Source organism: Anomalospiza imberbis, chromosome 10 (genome assembly GCF_031753505.1).
Source record: "Anomalospiza imberbis isolate Cuckoo-Finch-1a 21T00152 chromosome 10, ASM3175350v1, whole genome shotgun sequence".
Lineage (NCBI taxonomy): Eukaryota > Metazoa > Chordata > Aves > Passeriformes > Viduidae > Anomalospiza > Anomalospiza imberbis.
This window is the reverse complement of record NC_089690.1, coordinates 25,232,422-25,245,919: the sequence shown is the minus strand read 5'-3', so window position 1 is coordinate 25,245,919 and position 13,498 is coordinate 25,232,422. Positions and strand designations below refer to the sequence as shown.

Here is a 13,498-nt window from a genome sequence, read left to right as displayed (position 1 = left end):
AGGCATTAAGTCAGTTTAAACACATTTTTTCTGCTTACAGATTACTCCCAAGAGGGCATTACAGAGTGGGCAGCTGGTCCTGCGTCAAACAGAAATTTAAGACATGGGAAAAGAAGGGAAAAAAAGATGTTACTGCTGGCAAGACCAGCATTAACATTTCTGGTGACAGTCTGAACCTGAAAAGCGCTATAAAATCCTCAAAAGATTAATGAAGGAAGGATCCTTACTCCAGAGGAGCTGCAGGCTGCAAAAGCAAAGCTTTCCTTCAACTCAGAACAGCTATTTCAGCAGGCACAGACCACAGCCCCTGACTGGATGAGAGAAGTGAAGGAAGGACAGCTTTCAGGCTCAGCCTCCAGTTCAGAAACCAACTAACTTCTAGCCTTTTCCCTCACCTAAGGAAAGAACTAAGTGCAAGTCAGCCTGAAGAAGTGAAGGTATAGCTCAGTGGTAATTTTTCTAGCTGCAAACTACCACCCTTTCATGGTGGGTTTTCAGCAATAAAGTTACAGTAATATATCACAATATAGGCTGTAGACAGGGAAACTGAGGCACAACGGTTCTGGGCTACTCAGAGAGGAACAAAGATGGGAACAGAATCCATCTCACATTGGACCAGCCCACCCCCTCCAAAAGGAATCTCACCACCTTTGTGATATAAATCACCAAGAAGCCTGTGTGTTCATAAATAAGCAAATACAAAGTGTAATATGAAAAACACCTTCCAACAAGCTGCAAGGTAATGCCAAGGGCATTTCAAACTTGGAAACAATCAGGTTTGCCAAAAAGAAACAGGAACCTCATGGAAACAGGACTATTTTTTGTGCCTTTTCTAACAATTGTAACCACCCTGTGTAGTTCCTCTGCATAAACAGAACGGTGCTCGTCCAGCAACGTTTCCTCTCAGATGTACCCTTCATCCACCCTGCTCAAGGCTGTCCCACACAACCACATGAGCAGGTGAACAGAATACCCAACTGCAGCTCACACCAGAGGATTTTAGTCTCTCATTCTATGGGGCAAAAGCTTCCCAGAGCCAATACAGCTAGTCCATGTCTCCCCTGACATGCAGACACTGACAGAAATGTTTCTGTGAGCAAAATGCCCTCCTGCACTGCACTTTCACCAGGGGAACCTCACTGCTCTCATTAGGGAGGCAGAAAAGCTGAGCAGCAATAAAAGAAAAACAGGAAAAAAGTGTGGCACGACTCATTTCATAAGCAAATGGGCAATTTAATAGATATTCTTGGACATATACAAAATAGAGATCTAGCTCATGGTCCTTTCTCAACACACATGGGAGCTATGCCACAGACTGAGGTGGGAAGAGACTCAGTCTAATGCATGCACCACATGCAGCAAGGGGCTTCTGGTGGGAATCCAGGACTTGGCTGTCATTGTTCAGGAAGTAAAACAGTTTTAATGTATAAACTGCTAATGCACGTCCAGCTCTACAATGGGATATTCAATATATACACAGTAATGAACACTCCTGCTGATTTAAGGTGCAGGATGACATAGGAGAATAAAGCAGCTTTTACTAGAACAAAACCTCCCCTTCAGAAGCAAGCTCCTGAGCACAGCCTGGGCATCTTCTGCACTCTTTGTACACCAGTAGTACAAGAAGATAAAGCTAACCATCCCTTTGGTAGTTTTCTACAAGATGATTATTTGTAAGGTAAAGAGTTCCTAAAATTCTTTCACAAATGACGTATTTTCTATGCTTCCCAGAAACCAGCCCAATTCTTCTTACTTACCATATGTTTACAGACTGGGTTTTTGCATGCTCAGACACTAGTCAACAAGCCAGAGGGAGAACTGAGCATATGTGAACGAGTAGGACGTTCTCGTGGTTACACGATTACCCAAGGAATCACAAGAGAACGTTTATTCTGGTTCTGCTACCATTCACAGCCTGAATGCGGTCACAGCACGTCACAGACTCCAGCTGGGTTCATCCAGCTGTCCTCCTGAGAACTTGGAAAGCAGTGACAGGCAGGCACCACCATGCTCCATGTCCCAGAAAAACCTGGGAGTGTCCGGAACTCCTGGCAGAGCCCGTGCCAGGGTGCGGAGGAGGCTGTAACACAACCCGGGGCTGGCAGGGTATGGCCAGCGCGGCCCCCGCCCGGGAGCCATTCCAGACGGGGCAGCACGCGTCAGGTTGGAGCTATCCAGACTCCCTGGAACCAAAGGCTTAGTCCTTGGCAGGATTAACACAGCCCTCCACCCTTGGAGACAGCTTAGAATCCTCTCTCATCAAAACGTCAACCAAGGAGCTCCTACAAAAACATCCCAGCTCAGTCTGTGATAATCAAAGTACACGATCAGGGACATATTACCTCATTTCTCAGTCTGGGGAAGGCACAAAAAGCCCTTCCTGTGGATCACAGCCAAGGCAGGAGTACCTTTACCTGACCAATCTTCGCTATTTGCAGCAAATTACCCTTGAAACATACCATTTGTTCCAAAAAAAAGCAGGGTACCAGAGAGAGGCACAGATTCCACCAGAGAAGAGGGGAGTCTTGCAGACAGACCAAGCAGATCTGCTGTTTGAAAATGCCTGCAGTTTGGATGTCTTACCCATCCCATATCCAAACACATCCTTAGCCCTGCACTCCTCAGTGGACTAGATTTCACAGCAGAAGAATAGCTCATGTCTTTTTGGAGGGAAGCTGTGGAAGAGAAATTTTAAAGAAAACTCCTGCTCATCTCTGAGAGCTCATTCAGGTGACGATTTTCAGGCAGGTTGCTGCCGGATTCACATCACACCTTAAAAGCAAAAGCCCTTTTTTATTTTTCCTTAGGAGTCTTCCTCCTTCCCTAGCCACTACGTTATCCAGGAGGCTGGCAGGTCCTGCCCAAACTCTCCACCTCACTTCAGGCCATGCTGACAGCCCTCTCCCACCACCGAGCAATCCCAGGAACCTGGCTGCAGACCAGGTGAGCACAGGGAAGCAGCTCCCAGCCCACCAGTCCCTGTGAGGTCGCATGCAGGCTCCACTGCCGTATCCCAGATCCACCAGCTGACAGCTTCAGCACTGTAACCACAGCTAATGCCACAGGAGGGGGTAGGCTACTAATTCTCGCAAGCATTTTATTTGATTCCAGGTGAAATGGGCACCATCCGTAAGCGAGACAGAAAATTTACACCTTTCTGTCCGTCAGTCCCTCCTCGGACACTGGGTTGGGCCTCTCTCCTTGACTGAGCTGCTGGTTTTCCTGAAGGGTCTAAGAACCCAATAATCATTAAGACTTTAACCTCTGCCAGGTTTGTTGTATTAGCTTGTAAATACCAGCTTGAGATTAGCCAAGGGCTTTTAACACTTTGGTGACTGAAAATATGTAGTACACAGCCAACAGGACTGCAAAAGTTTCATTTTTTAGAGACAAGCCCAAACCAACATGCAGGTGACTGAGGAGCACCCCAGGGCAGGGCAGGTCTGGCCCACGTGAGCAGAAGCTCCTGGCACTTCACCCAGGGCTCACTTCAGCCCAGCACGCTGCTCCCCAGCGCCAGCCCCAGCTGCCCACCACTCTTCCCCTTTAGCTGACATCCAACATCTCCAGGGGATGAGCTTCAACATTTGTGTGGCATTAAAATGCGTAATAAAATGAGCCCCAGTGTCAGGAGAAATGTGTGTATGTCAAGATACATTCGCTGATAGCAGCTGCCCATGAAAATGCTGGAAAACACTTCAGTATTTAATTAAAAGAGGGCACAAGACAGGAGGCATTACTGCCCAGCAAGGGATCACTAAAGCACACCAGCTTTGGTGGAGCAGAGTGATACTCAAGGAACGGGGAAGATCGATATGCACTACTTGTCCTCAGCTCTGCTCCAACCCTCTTCAAAGGAAACCCTTATGAGCTAAAATTTAAAAGCGTATTACCCTCCCTCACCTCCTCTCCTGCCATTTATTTCCTGAGAGCTTGTTATTCAACAGGGAAGCTGGACAGGACACAAGAAGACAATGAAACCTGTCCACAGCAGCAGGGTGGGAACTAAATGAGCTTTAAGGTCCCTCCCAACCCAAATCATGCCATTCAGTGATTCCAATCATTCTGTGATTCTCTCCAGCATCACAGGACCTACACCTTCCTTCTGAAAGCACGCAACTTTTCCAGAAAGTTTCCTCTACGGCACTAGAGTTTTATAGATAATGTAAATCCCTCAATTTAAAACTGGAGGAACTTCTTCCAGGAAGAGCTCAGGAGATAGGGTTAAGCTTCCATAAAAATGGATGAAAAGCCTTGTTTTGCCTCTCTTTCATCTCTCCAAAACAACCACTGTCTGATGCCTCTATCAGCAGAGAACAGTAAAATCAAGCTTCAAAATGCCATTCCTGCAAATCTCTTCTTGCCAGAAAATGATAAATGATTCCTCCTCCACAGGTAACTCTACACCCCTGTGTCATCTCAACTACCTCACGCAAAGTGAAGATCACCAGCACTCTGCAATCGATTACAGCCACAAGAGATCAGCCCAATGGCCTATCAAATTTAATCCCCAAGACAGAAACCCGTGCCAGAAAACATATCCAAAACTCATCTAAGACAAGAAGTCTTTCCATCAAACTCCACAGGCTTTGAATTGAACTGATCTCAAAAAAAAAAAAAAAAAAAAAAAAAAAAAACCACACAAAAAAAGTAAAAATAATAAAACAACAACCCAAATTGAAACTTGTACCACCACACACCTCTAGGCAATTGATGCGGCATGAGGTAACTAGAAATTGTGTTAGGAGATTGATATTCTCTTTTTTATTTCAATGCCTGAAAACATTGTCTTTAAACAGATTCACTAAATTGTTTAGATGGGAAACATGCAAAACTGAGGAATGTGACTTCATTATCTAGATATATGATACATATCTAGATAGATATCTAGATACCTTATATCTAGATATATGATACATTCATAAGAGTTTAATTACAAAGTGCTTCATCCCCTTACCAGGTTAGCTGTAGAATACACAATAAAGAAAGTTTATTCTTTTTATCTGTGTGTTACTTTCCCCTTTCGGTGCTGCCAGGCACTGTTCCCGAACTCTGAAAAGGCAAAACGGAGCAACGCTCTGCTCATCAACTTTCCCAAGTGCTGCAGACTTACTGCTTAACTAAGCAAAAGCCAAGTTCTGTTGGCTGTGTCCCTCCAAGGTGTCACCTCTGCCTTTCCCTATGACAGCGCTCCCGAATTCATCCGCAGGATGAATTCCCGAGTCAGAACTTACAGTGAATTCACCGCTCGTCTGAGGACCCCACACCTGGCCAGCAAAACAAGCCTGCCAAAAACTACCCGGCCACTGACTCGCCCTCTGCCAAGGGAGCCTTCCCGCGAGGAGCGCTCTGCCCAGGCACTCAGCAAAGGGACCGCAGCGGTGCGAGACGCGGGCATGAAACCGCGGCCGCTCGCGGTGGACGCCGATAAGCACCACCTGCACGGTGCACAAGCGCAGCAGTCACGCCGCTCTCCCTTCCCGGCAAACGCCGAGTTGTTTCAGCCCGGCGCGCTCCGCTGCCGCTCCCCGAGCCCGCGGGGAAGCCGCGCCGGCCGGAGGGAGCCGGGCCGGGCAGCGGCAGCGGCGCGGGGCCACCGCGGGAGCCCGGCTGAGGCGAGCCCGGCTGAGGCGAGCCCGGCTGAGGCGAGCCCGGCTGAGGCGAGCCCGGCCCCCGCCCCGAGCCCCGCAACCCTCCCGTCGCGGAGCGGCCACCGCGGGCGGCTCGGTACTGACCGGCCGTGGGCACGTCGGGGACCAGCTTGAGGGGCCCGATCTGCCGCAGCTGGAACGCCGTCCGCACTTCGTGGCAGCTGGGGGACCTGCCCGCCGCCACCGCGCCGCACAGCCCCGCCGCCAGCAGCCACAGCCCCAGGACGGCGCGGCTCCCGCCGGCGGCCATCTCGCACCCCGGCCACGGCCGCGGGCGGCCCGAGCGCTGCGGGGCGCGGGCCCTCAGCCGGTCCCGGCGGCGGCAGCGCTGCCCCCGCCCGCCGCCCGCGCTCCTCCTCGGCGGGAGCGGCCGCCGCCCCTCCCCGCCCCTCCCCGCGGGGCCCGAGGGGCGCCGCCGCCCCCCGAGCGCGGCGGGGGCAGGGCCGGCGGCGGGCCGGGAGCCCCGGCCGGGCGGGGGCCGCGGGGCCGGGAGCCCTGCCCGGGGGCAGCGCCGCGCCGCTGCCGGCCGGCCCCGCGGGACGGCCGCGCTGAAGTTTGCGCTGAGCATCGCTGCGGTGCCTGCAGAGCCGGCCAGCTCAGCGCCAGTCGCCCAGCAGTGCCCGGAGGAGGGAGATGCGCGCTCTCGGCCTTGGGCTGCTGAGAACAGGTACGGAGGGCAAACGGAGCGGGAGGAAGAAAGCCCCAGGCACTGCAGGTTGCACGCTCACATTCACGCTTTGCTTCGATGCTGAAACTCCTAGCGCGTGACACGGAACGGTCTTCGTGAGACGAGTGTTAACTCCAGCCAACAGTCCCTGCAGAGAATAGAAACTTTACCCCAGGAAACAGATCCTTGTACACCAAATGCAGATATAAGTTGTTCATTTGTACCAAAGCCAGCAGCAGTTCCATCCTGTGTGGTTCGGGGGGCATAGCCCCCTCCTGGGGATCACGCCACTTTCAGAGAGGTGGTCTGCCTTCTTTTCACTGCCCTCAGCAAGCCTCGCTGTCAACTGCTTTACCACACGTTCCAGCACAGAGCTATGCTCAACACCTATGAATATTTTCCATTTCACAAAAACATTCAGTTTCCAGAGAAGCCAGACCCAAGCAGTCTCCCACAAAGAGTCCCATTTGCACAGTACCTCTCAGGCATATGGAGCACGTTACCAGCTACAAGAATGACTATTGTTTGAGGCCGTTATGTCTGATTTCTTGAAGGTTACTTGCAACCCTCAAGATGCTTCTAATGTGGTTCTGGAGCAGCAGGGGAGCCCACCTGCAGCTAATTTAACGATTATACATTCCCATAGGTCATAATGAGAGGCTGAGCTCAAGTGCTGAAGTTGCCTGAGTTGTATTTTAATAGCTAAAAGCACAAATCCTTCAAGCAATTTACTTGTATGAACTTTGTTCCTATCAAGACAACAAGAGATTAATTTCCCCCTTTTTTGAGAATTAAAACTACAAACAATTTGATGTAGACCATTTAACACATAAACTACAAGAAAAAACAAACTGGAAGAATAGACCAGCCATATAATCAGGCTTCTTAATTCAAAAGTAGAGAACAAGTCACCTTGAAAGCCCTCTGCTCGCCCAGTGTAGAGCTGCAGTCCCTGGCTCATCCTGCAGCTTTCCAAGGTCACACGAGAGCCCAGGACACGATGGAGCAAGCCAACACACCAAAAGGGCTGAGCCCCAGCAAATCCAGAGCCCATGGACACCGAGACAGGTTATACAGCCAGCAAGGATGAACTTGCACACACACGAACAAATCGAGGTGGCAACAGGTAGATTAAAGAGAGATGAGGGAATAATCAGCATCAGTGACAGAACAAATTAGCATCATAAGGCACAGTAGCCCAGCTGCCAAACTATTGTCCAACATGTTGGTTTATGAATCCAAGGAAGATTAACAAGTTGCCCCCAGCTGCATTTTGTTTAACCTCAGGCCCAATCCTAAAAGACTTTATTCAGACAATACCCCCATTTGACTTCAGTGGGAGTTCTGCCAGAAAAGAAATGGCAGGATGATGGATCTGACAAATAATTTACTTGACAAATAACAGCATTATTTGGCATATACGTTATTCTATGAATAGCCTCGAATCAGTCCTGTGTAAGGGCTTGAGGCATTTAAATCAGTGGGGGTTTTGCTATTGTTTTCAGTGCGTGGCAAATTCAAATCCCTAGTACTTTTCTAACATGATTTTAGTGCCTCATCTTTGTATGATGGGTGTTCTTTTCATCACCTGTCTTTGTAAGTTATGTCACTTATTTGTAATTGGTCCTCATATTGTTAGCAGAGGACAGACTATTACATCATCTCCGGTTCCCCTCCTTGCCTCAAAATCCTGCTAAGGAATCAGAATTATTCCTGTGCCCAGCAGAAAACTTAGTGAAGTGGAACGTCCATAGATGTAATACTGGTTACTTCATTACATAAGGAAACATTTACATTTCTTGTCATTTTGTGATATCTATACTGAGAAGCATTAAATAAAGATGGATTGTTTCAGGCTGGAATTTAATTTCTTTTCCCCTCTTCCAAAAGAATAAAAGTAGACCCTTCCACACACTGCTCAGGTGTATGCTTTTGCCACTGATCGTATCCATAACAAGGAGGTGTAACAATGAGATAGTCGTCATCACCTGAGCTGCCCCAGGTGATGTGCATGCACACAGTCCACAGGTAAATGCTGCCCTTGCAGCCCAGGGGTGACACTTACCTGTCACACCTCCCGACACTGCTTAGGTGACAAATGAGAACCTTCTGGCACCACTGAGCATCCAAGATCGATCGCTGCTTAAAACCAGCAAGTGAACAGTGACAGGCACTTCAGGGGTCTGTCCCTACAAAGTGACCCTCAAACCCAGCGTCCTTTGGCTTCCCAGAGGACTGGGAACACACACCACAGGCATGATACAGTGGGGTCCATGGAATTTAGTCCCCATTTCTCCAAAACACACACTCCACACAGAGCAGGGCAGTCAGACTGCCTGGAGTGGAGGTAGGCAGGTGCTTAATGGCAAACACACGCCTGAGTGCTATGCTGGAGCAGGGCTACAGAAAACACGAGAGCTGTTCAGCCAGTTATTGTACACCACATTCTACCACACTTGAGCAATTGGCTTGGAACAATCACAGTTTACCTTGTCAACAGGTGTCTTGTATTTTAACAAATGAATATTTATCAACCGTACATCACTGAGAACTGTATCAGTACTTCTTACAATGAATGGACACATAAATCTGCCCAAACAATCCGCTCAGCCTAATCCTTCTAAAGTGACCACAGTACTCAGCATGAGCTTTGGATGTGTAAGAAAAGCTGGGATCAGGCTTAGAAACGGGGTTTTGTGTGCCTGCTGCCTCAGCCCTTCTCTGGTTGAATATAGCTGGAGCTGTGCCAGTGATTTAAATGGAAGCTGGACTAATTCCCTTATGTTTAAAATAAGCTCCATCTCCAACTGGACTTTCCACCAATGAGACTTCATGGGCACGAGGTCTGCTCTTGCCAGTTCAGCTTCCAGAGGGAAGCCTTGCTGTTTGTGTCTCAGCCATGCCAGGAAAGCCAGCAATCCAGCCTGTACAGCCTTATTTTGTCTTTGGAGATCCAATTCTTCAAGGTACATGTTTCACTGAAGCACCTGAAGAACTCAGTGAATAGAAGTAAAATTAAGGAATCTATTTATGTCATTGGGATAAGCCCAAATGACATGCTGATTTTCATTTAAAAAACAATCATCCTCAAAAGAAGTATAAAATCCTCTATCTGTAATTAAGACTAGTTTCCTTTTTCAGGGTTTTATAATTTTTTGGTGTTTCTCCTTTTAGGAAAGTTAAATTTATTTTCTGAAGACTATTTCAAGTCAGAGCAAACTTTAAAGCTGAGTATGAAATTTTAAACATAGATCTTAATAGTAAAAAAGTCATACATGAAATATTCATAAAAATATGCCAAGACTAAAAAGCACTGCTAGAAAATTATTTCTGGTGATTTTACTCAAAATTTTCTCATCCTGTTAAATGATGAACATATGAACCTATTAGAAAAATTACCAGTCTATGCCTGCCTCTTTTTGTTTTGTTTTTTTTTTTTTTTGCTTAGAGATCCCATTTCCTTCTCTTCTTCTTCCCTCCCAGAACTGCGCACAAAGAGAATGATCATGCTACCACACTATGAATTGTTTCCCATGCTGCATGGACTCCACACAGAATAAATGTGTGCAGCCCTTTTTGATTGTCAGAATGAAGTATTCCTGTGCTGCTTCATTATTTCAGGGATATTTTTCACTTTACCAGACCTATTGAAATGCACACTTTAGAAGTGCCTGTGGTATGTTTTTTCCCCTGAAAACACCCATCATACCTGAAAAGCACAGCCATTAACTGTACCATAACACTAATTTTGAAAAAAATTGTTAGACCACCAACTAATCAAAGATCTATGGAAGAAACACAATTGATGTGACAACCCAGCAAGTCAGGACAGCCACTAGTTAAGAGAAAACACCCTATAGACAATGCTGAAGATACTTCCACATTTTCATCTTTTTCCAGTGTTTCAACAGAGTGAGAACAATTATTTTGTATCAGACCAAAAATCCTTCAGCCCCTTGACTTATCTCCTGTGGCAGAGATCTGACCTGCTGTGCTTATTTAGAGATTACATCTGTACAGCATATCAGAGTTCTCCCTCTCCAGATCTGTTCCAAGCCCCATCCTGGCCCCCAGAGACTGCTGTGAGCTGAGAACATCAGCCTAAACTCCCAGAACAGCAGCTTTTTGGTCATAAAAAAATACCCTGAGAAATAGCTATCTGAAAATCTCACTGGAAATGTAAAGGACGAAAAGGCACAGATTTTAATGACTCAGAAAAACAGCACCTCCCAGGGCTGATGAGTGATACAATCCAAGAGGAACACCACGGGAAGGTGACTGCATGGTATCAGCCTTCCCATCTCAGTAGTACCAGCTCTTTCAGTCTGAATTCTTCCTCAAGCATCCTGGTCACCGAGCAGCTGAGAAAATGAATATACTCTTTGCCCTCACCTGCATGGCTCAGCATACAAATTAATTTAACTGGGACAAGCAAGAATATTCTGAACCTTCTCATGTGAGAAGCTGCCTCACGGCCCAAGGGAAATCAAGAAGATTACTCAAGGAGTAAAGGCTGCATAACACCAGCAGAAGTATCTAGCTCTGGTTTTGCTTACTTCAAAATACTAATAAGGAAAATAGGTTTCATATTGAAAAAGTCTGACTGGATACACAGAGAAGAGGGGTGTGTGGACAGGCTGTGACAGGGCGTTCACACTTCTCTGAGCAGCTGTAATGCACATCAGCCACCCCCTCACCTCCCTCAAAATCTGTACTTGGGGCTTCCATAGTGAGACACATCACTTTTAAAGTGCCAAATTTAACTTTAAAATATGCATCAAAAGCTGCCTATAATTTCTGATAACCTTACAAGAACTCCTGGCTGGTTCCCCCCTGACAGGTAAAGACCACAACATGTTGGACTTCGTTAACAGACATTGTTATTGAATTCAAAACTGCTTCTAAAACTTCAATTTATTCTTCTTAGAAAATAGTGCCCTTATTCAAAAGCTTATGGTATGAAACAAGATCATCTTCCAAAAGTACTATTTCATAAAAGAATTAAAAGATCACATAAAATTTATAATAGAAGTGTGAATAACATCATTATAATATTTGTAATAGCTTTTCCAAGCAGAACAAAATGCCCCAACTTCCACTTTTCTAGCTGGGCACTCAGAAAAGCTGATTTTTAACTATGTGTCAGAATTTGAAGTTAATTAAAACTAATTGCCCACTGTACTGTAAGCAATGCCACTGCATTTTCAAACAGCTCTGTTTCCATGGGATGATTTACTTAAAACTGATGTCTCTCATTGACTGAATTTTGGGTTTGCCTTAATTGTATTGTTCAAGTTGTTTATCTTTGCTGTCTGCCTTGCAATTTTACATGAAAGGTCATCAATAGCAAAGTTCCTTGCTAAGACTGACACTTTATCAACATGAGAAAAAGCATCCTAGAATATCAACTAGTTTAGCAAAATAAACAAACTCCTTTGCCATCTCACATTACCATTCCCACCAGCCACCACTTTCCGTCCTCAGAATATTTGTGTATGTGCTCAGCTTTGTAGCAAAACTTCATGGCTCAGAACCACTGTACTCAAGAGCAGCATTCGTTATCCTTCCCTAACGAGGGTAAATTAAACCTCTTTAATGAGAACTTGGGCACACCAAGAGCCTTTCTGCTGCTCCCAATGCCACTGGCGTGCACACAGACCTGTTCAGCCTCGTGTGTCCACAGGGAAAGTCTCTGTGTGCTGGATGACACAAAGTGGTGGCACCTCCTCCTTCATGGGAGGCTGTGAAGGGTAAAAACCCAGGGTGAAATAGGGGCAAAATGTGGCCAGGCACAATTTTCTGCAGCTGCCCTCCAGCACGAGGGGCTGCAGGACTGCAGCAGCGCCGGGGGATTGTGTCTGTCAGGAGTACAGGAAACGGGAGGAGGAGAGTGCTCTGGATTTCTCATGGCACAGGTCAAGCCTAGTGAAAAAGCACAGCCCTTCATGCAATGTGAAAAGAGCAGGGGCTGCCACCACGCTGATGGACAGCATGGCACGTTCACATCACCTGCTCCTTCAGCTGATGGCAGCACGTGCCTTCAACTCACCTGCTTCCCCCACCTGACATCTGCAAAGGGTGCTAGGACCAGGGTTCTAGGGCAGAGTCAGCCTTTGGCATTCCCACCTGATGCTGTGGGAATGCAGGCTCCACAGGAAGCCCTGGCACAACAATCGCTCCTTTCCCTGTGGTTTGGCTGTGGGAATTACCCCAGGAGATCCAACAGGAACCCTGGTGAAGTTCAGCACACAGCCAGCACACAGCACCTGCCCTGAGCCAAAGCATCTTCCAGTCAGCACACAGCATCACTGGCACCAGCAACCAGCGGGGAGCTGGAGTAGGTCCTGAAGATAACTTTTGTTGCTATAGAAAATGTACTATATAGAAGACCAGATGCTGTATGATTATATTTTCCAGCCTAAGAACATGCCTTCAAAATTCAAATTAACCACCACAAACTCGCCTCATTCCCTGAAGTCAAATCCTGCCCAAACCCATCCCAAGTGCCAAGACTCCTACTGAAGCCCTTCTCCAGAGGTCAGGTGGTGCTCAGGAGAGACAGGCAATGGGCTCTGCAGACAGCCTTCAGCTTGCCTTGCACTTCTGGACAGGAGCCTCTGCAAAGTCAGCACAAATCATCCACAATCTGCACAGAGACCCACTGGGTGTATGATGGGCTGGAGGGCAGGACTGTGTTTAAAATTGCTGGCATGGAGACAGACCATCATTTACCAGTACAATCTGCAGTGGAGAGATGCACAAAGTGAGAGACATAAAAAAAACCACCACATTTCAACAAGTCCAACTTCCAGATGTTAAATTCACACAATATTCCTAGTCCATTAGGAAGGGCAACAGCAGCTTGATAGCCTAGAGACTGGATCAGCAAGAGCAGAACAGGCACAAGTCACTGCTGAAATATGCCTGGGAAGTTTGCCTGTGCTGTCTGAAGCACATTTGGTTAAAATATGCTATTCATAAAAAATACACGTTGTGAAGAGCTTTTTCTAATTGGCATTCACTGTTGTCAGTTTTAGACAAACACTCTTGCTTAAGATCTCACTGCAGAAGACTTTGTGATAAACATTTCCAACAGGAGGATTCTGGAGTGGAAGTCCACACTTCAAGAAAACTGTGAAAAGCTTCCTGGTTTCACAGTGCTGGCAGCAAGTCCTACAGT

The 13,498-nt window shown here is 47.1% G+C and overlaps 1 protein-coding gene across 4 annotated transcripts in view; it reads right to left on the bottom strand.

Annotated features, from left to right (window-relative positions):
- Positions 1–13,498, bottom strand: part of LOC137480262 (glypican-5-like) — a 372,067-nt gene that overhangs the window by 336,695 nt on the left and 21,874 nt on the right. For 2 of the 4 annotated variants that reach the window (XM_068201342.1, XM_068201343.1), the window contains exon 1: positions 5,736–6,006. The exons of 1 other annotated variant lie outside the window; for it this stretch is intronic. In XM_068201342.1, the coding sequence (XP_068057443.1) occupies positions 5,736–5,901 (166 nt within the window). In that variant the 5' untranslated portion in view covers positions 5,902–6,006. Of the gene's footprint in view, positions 1–5,735; positions 6,007–6,796; positions 6,908–13,498 lie in introns of those variants that run through there. One more of the 4 variants, XM_068201345.1, reaches the window with a different exon arrangement.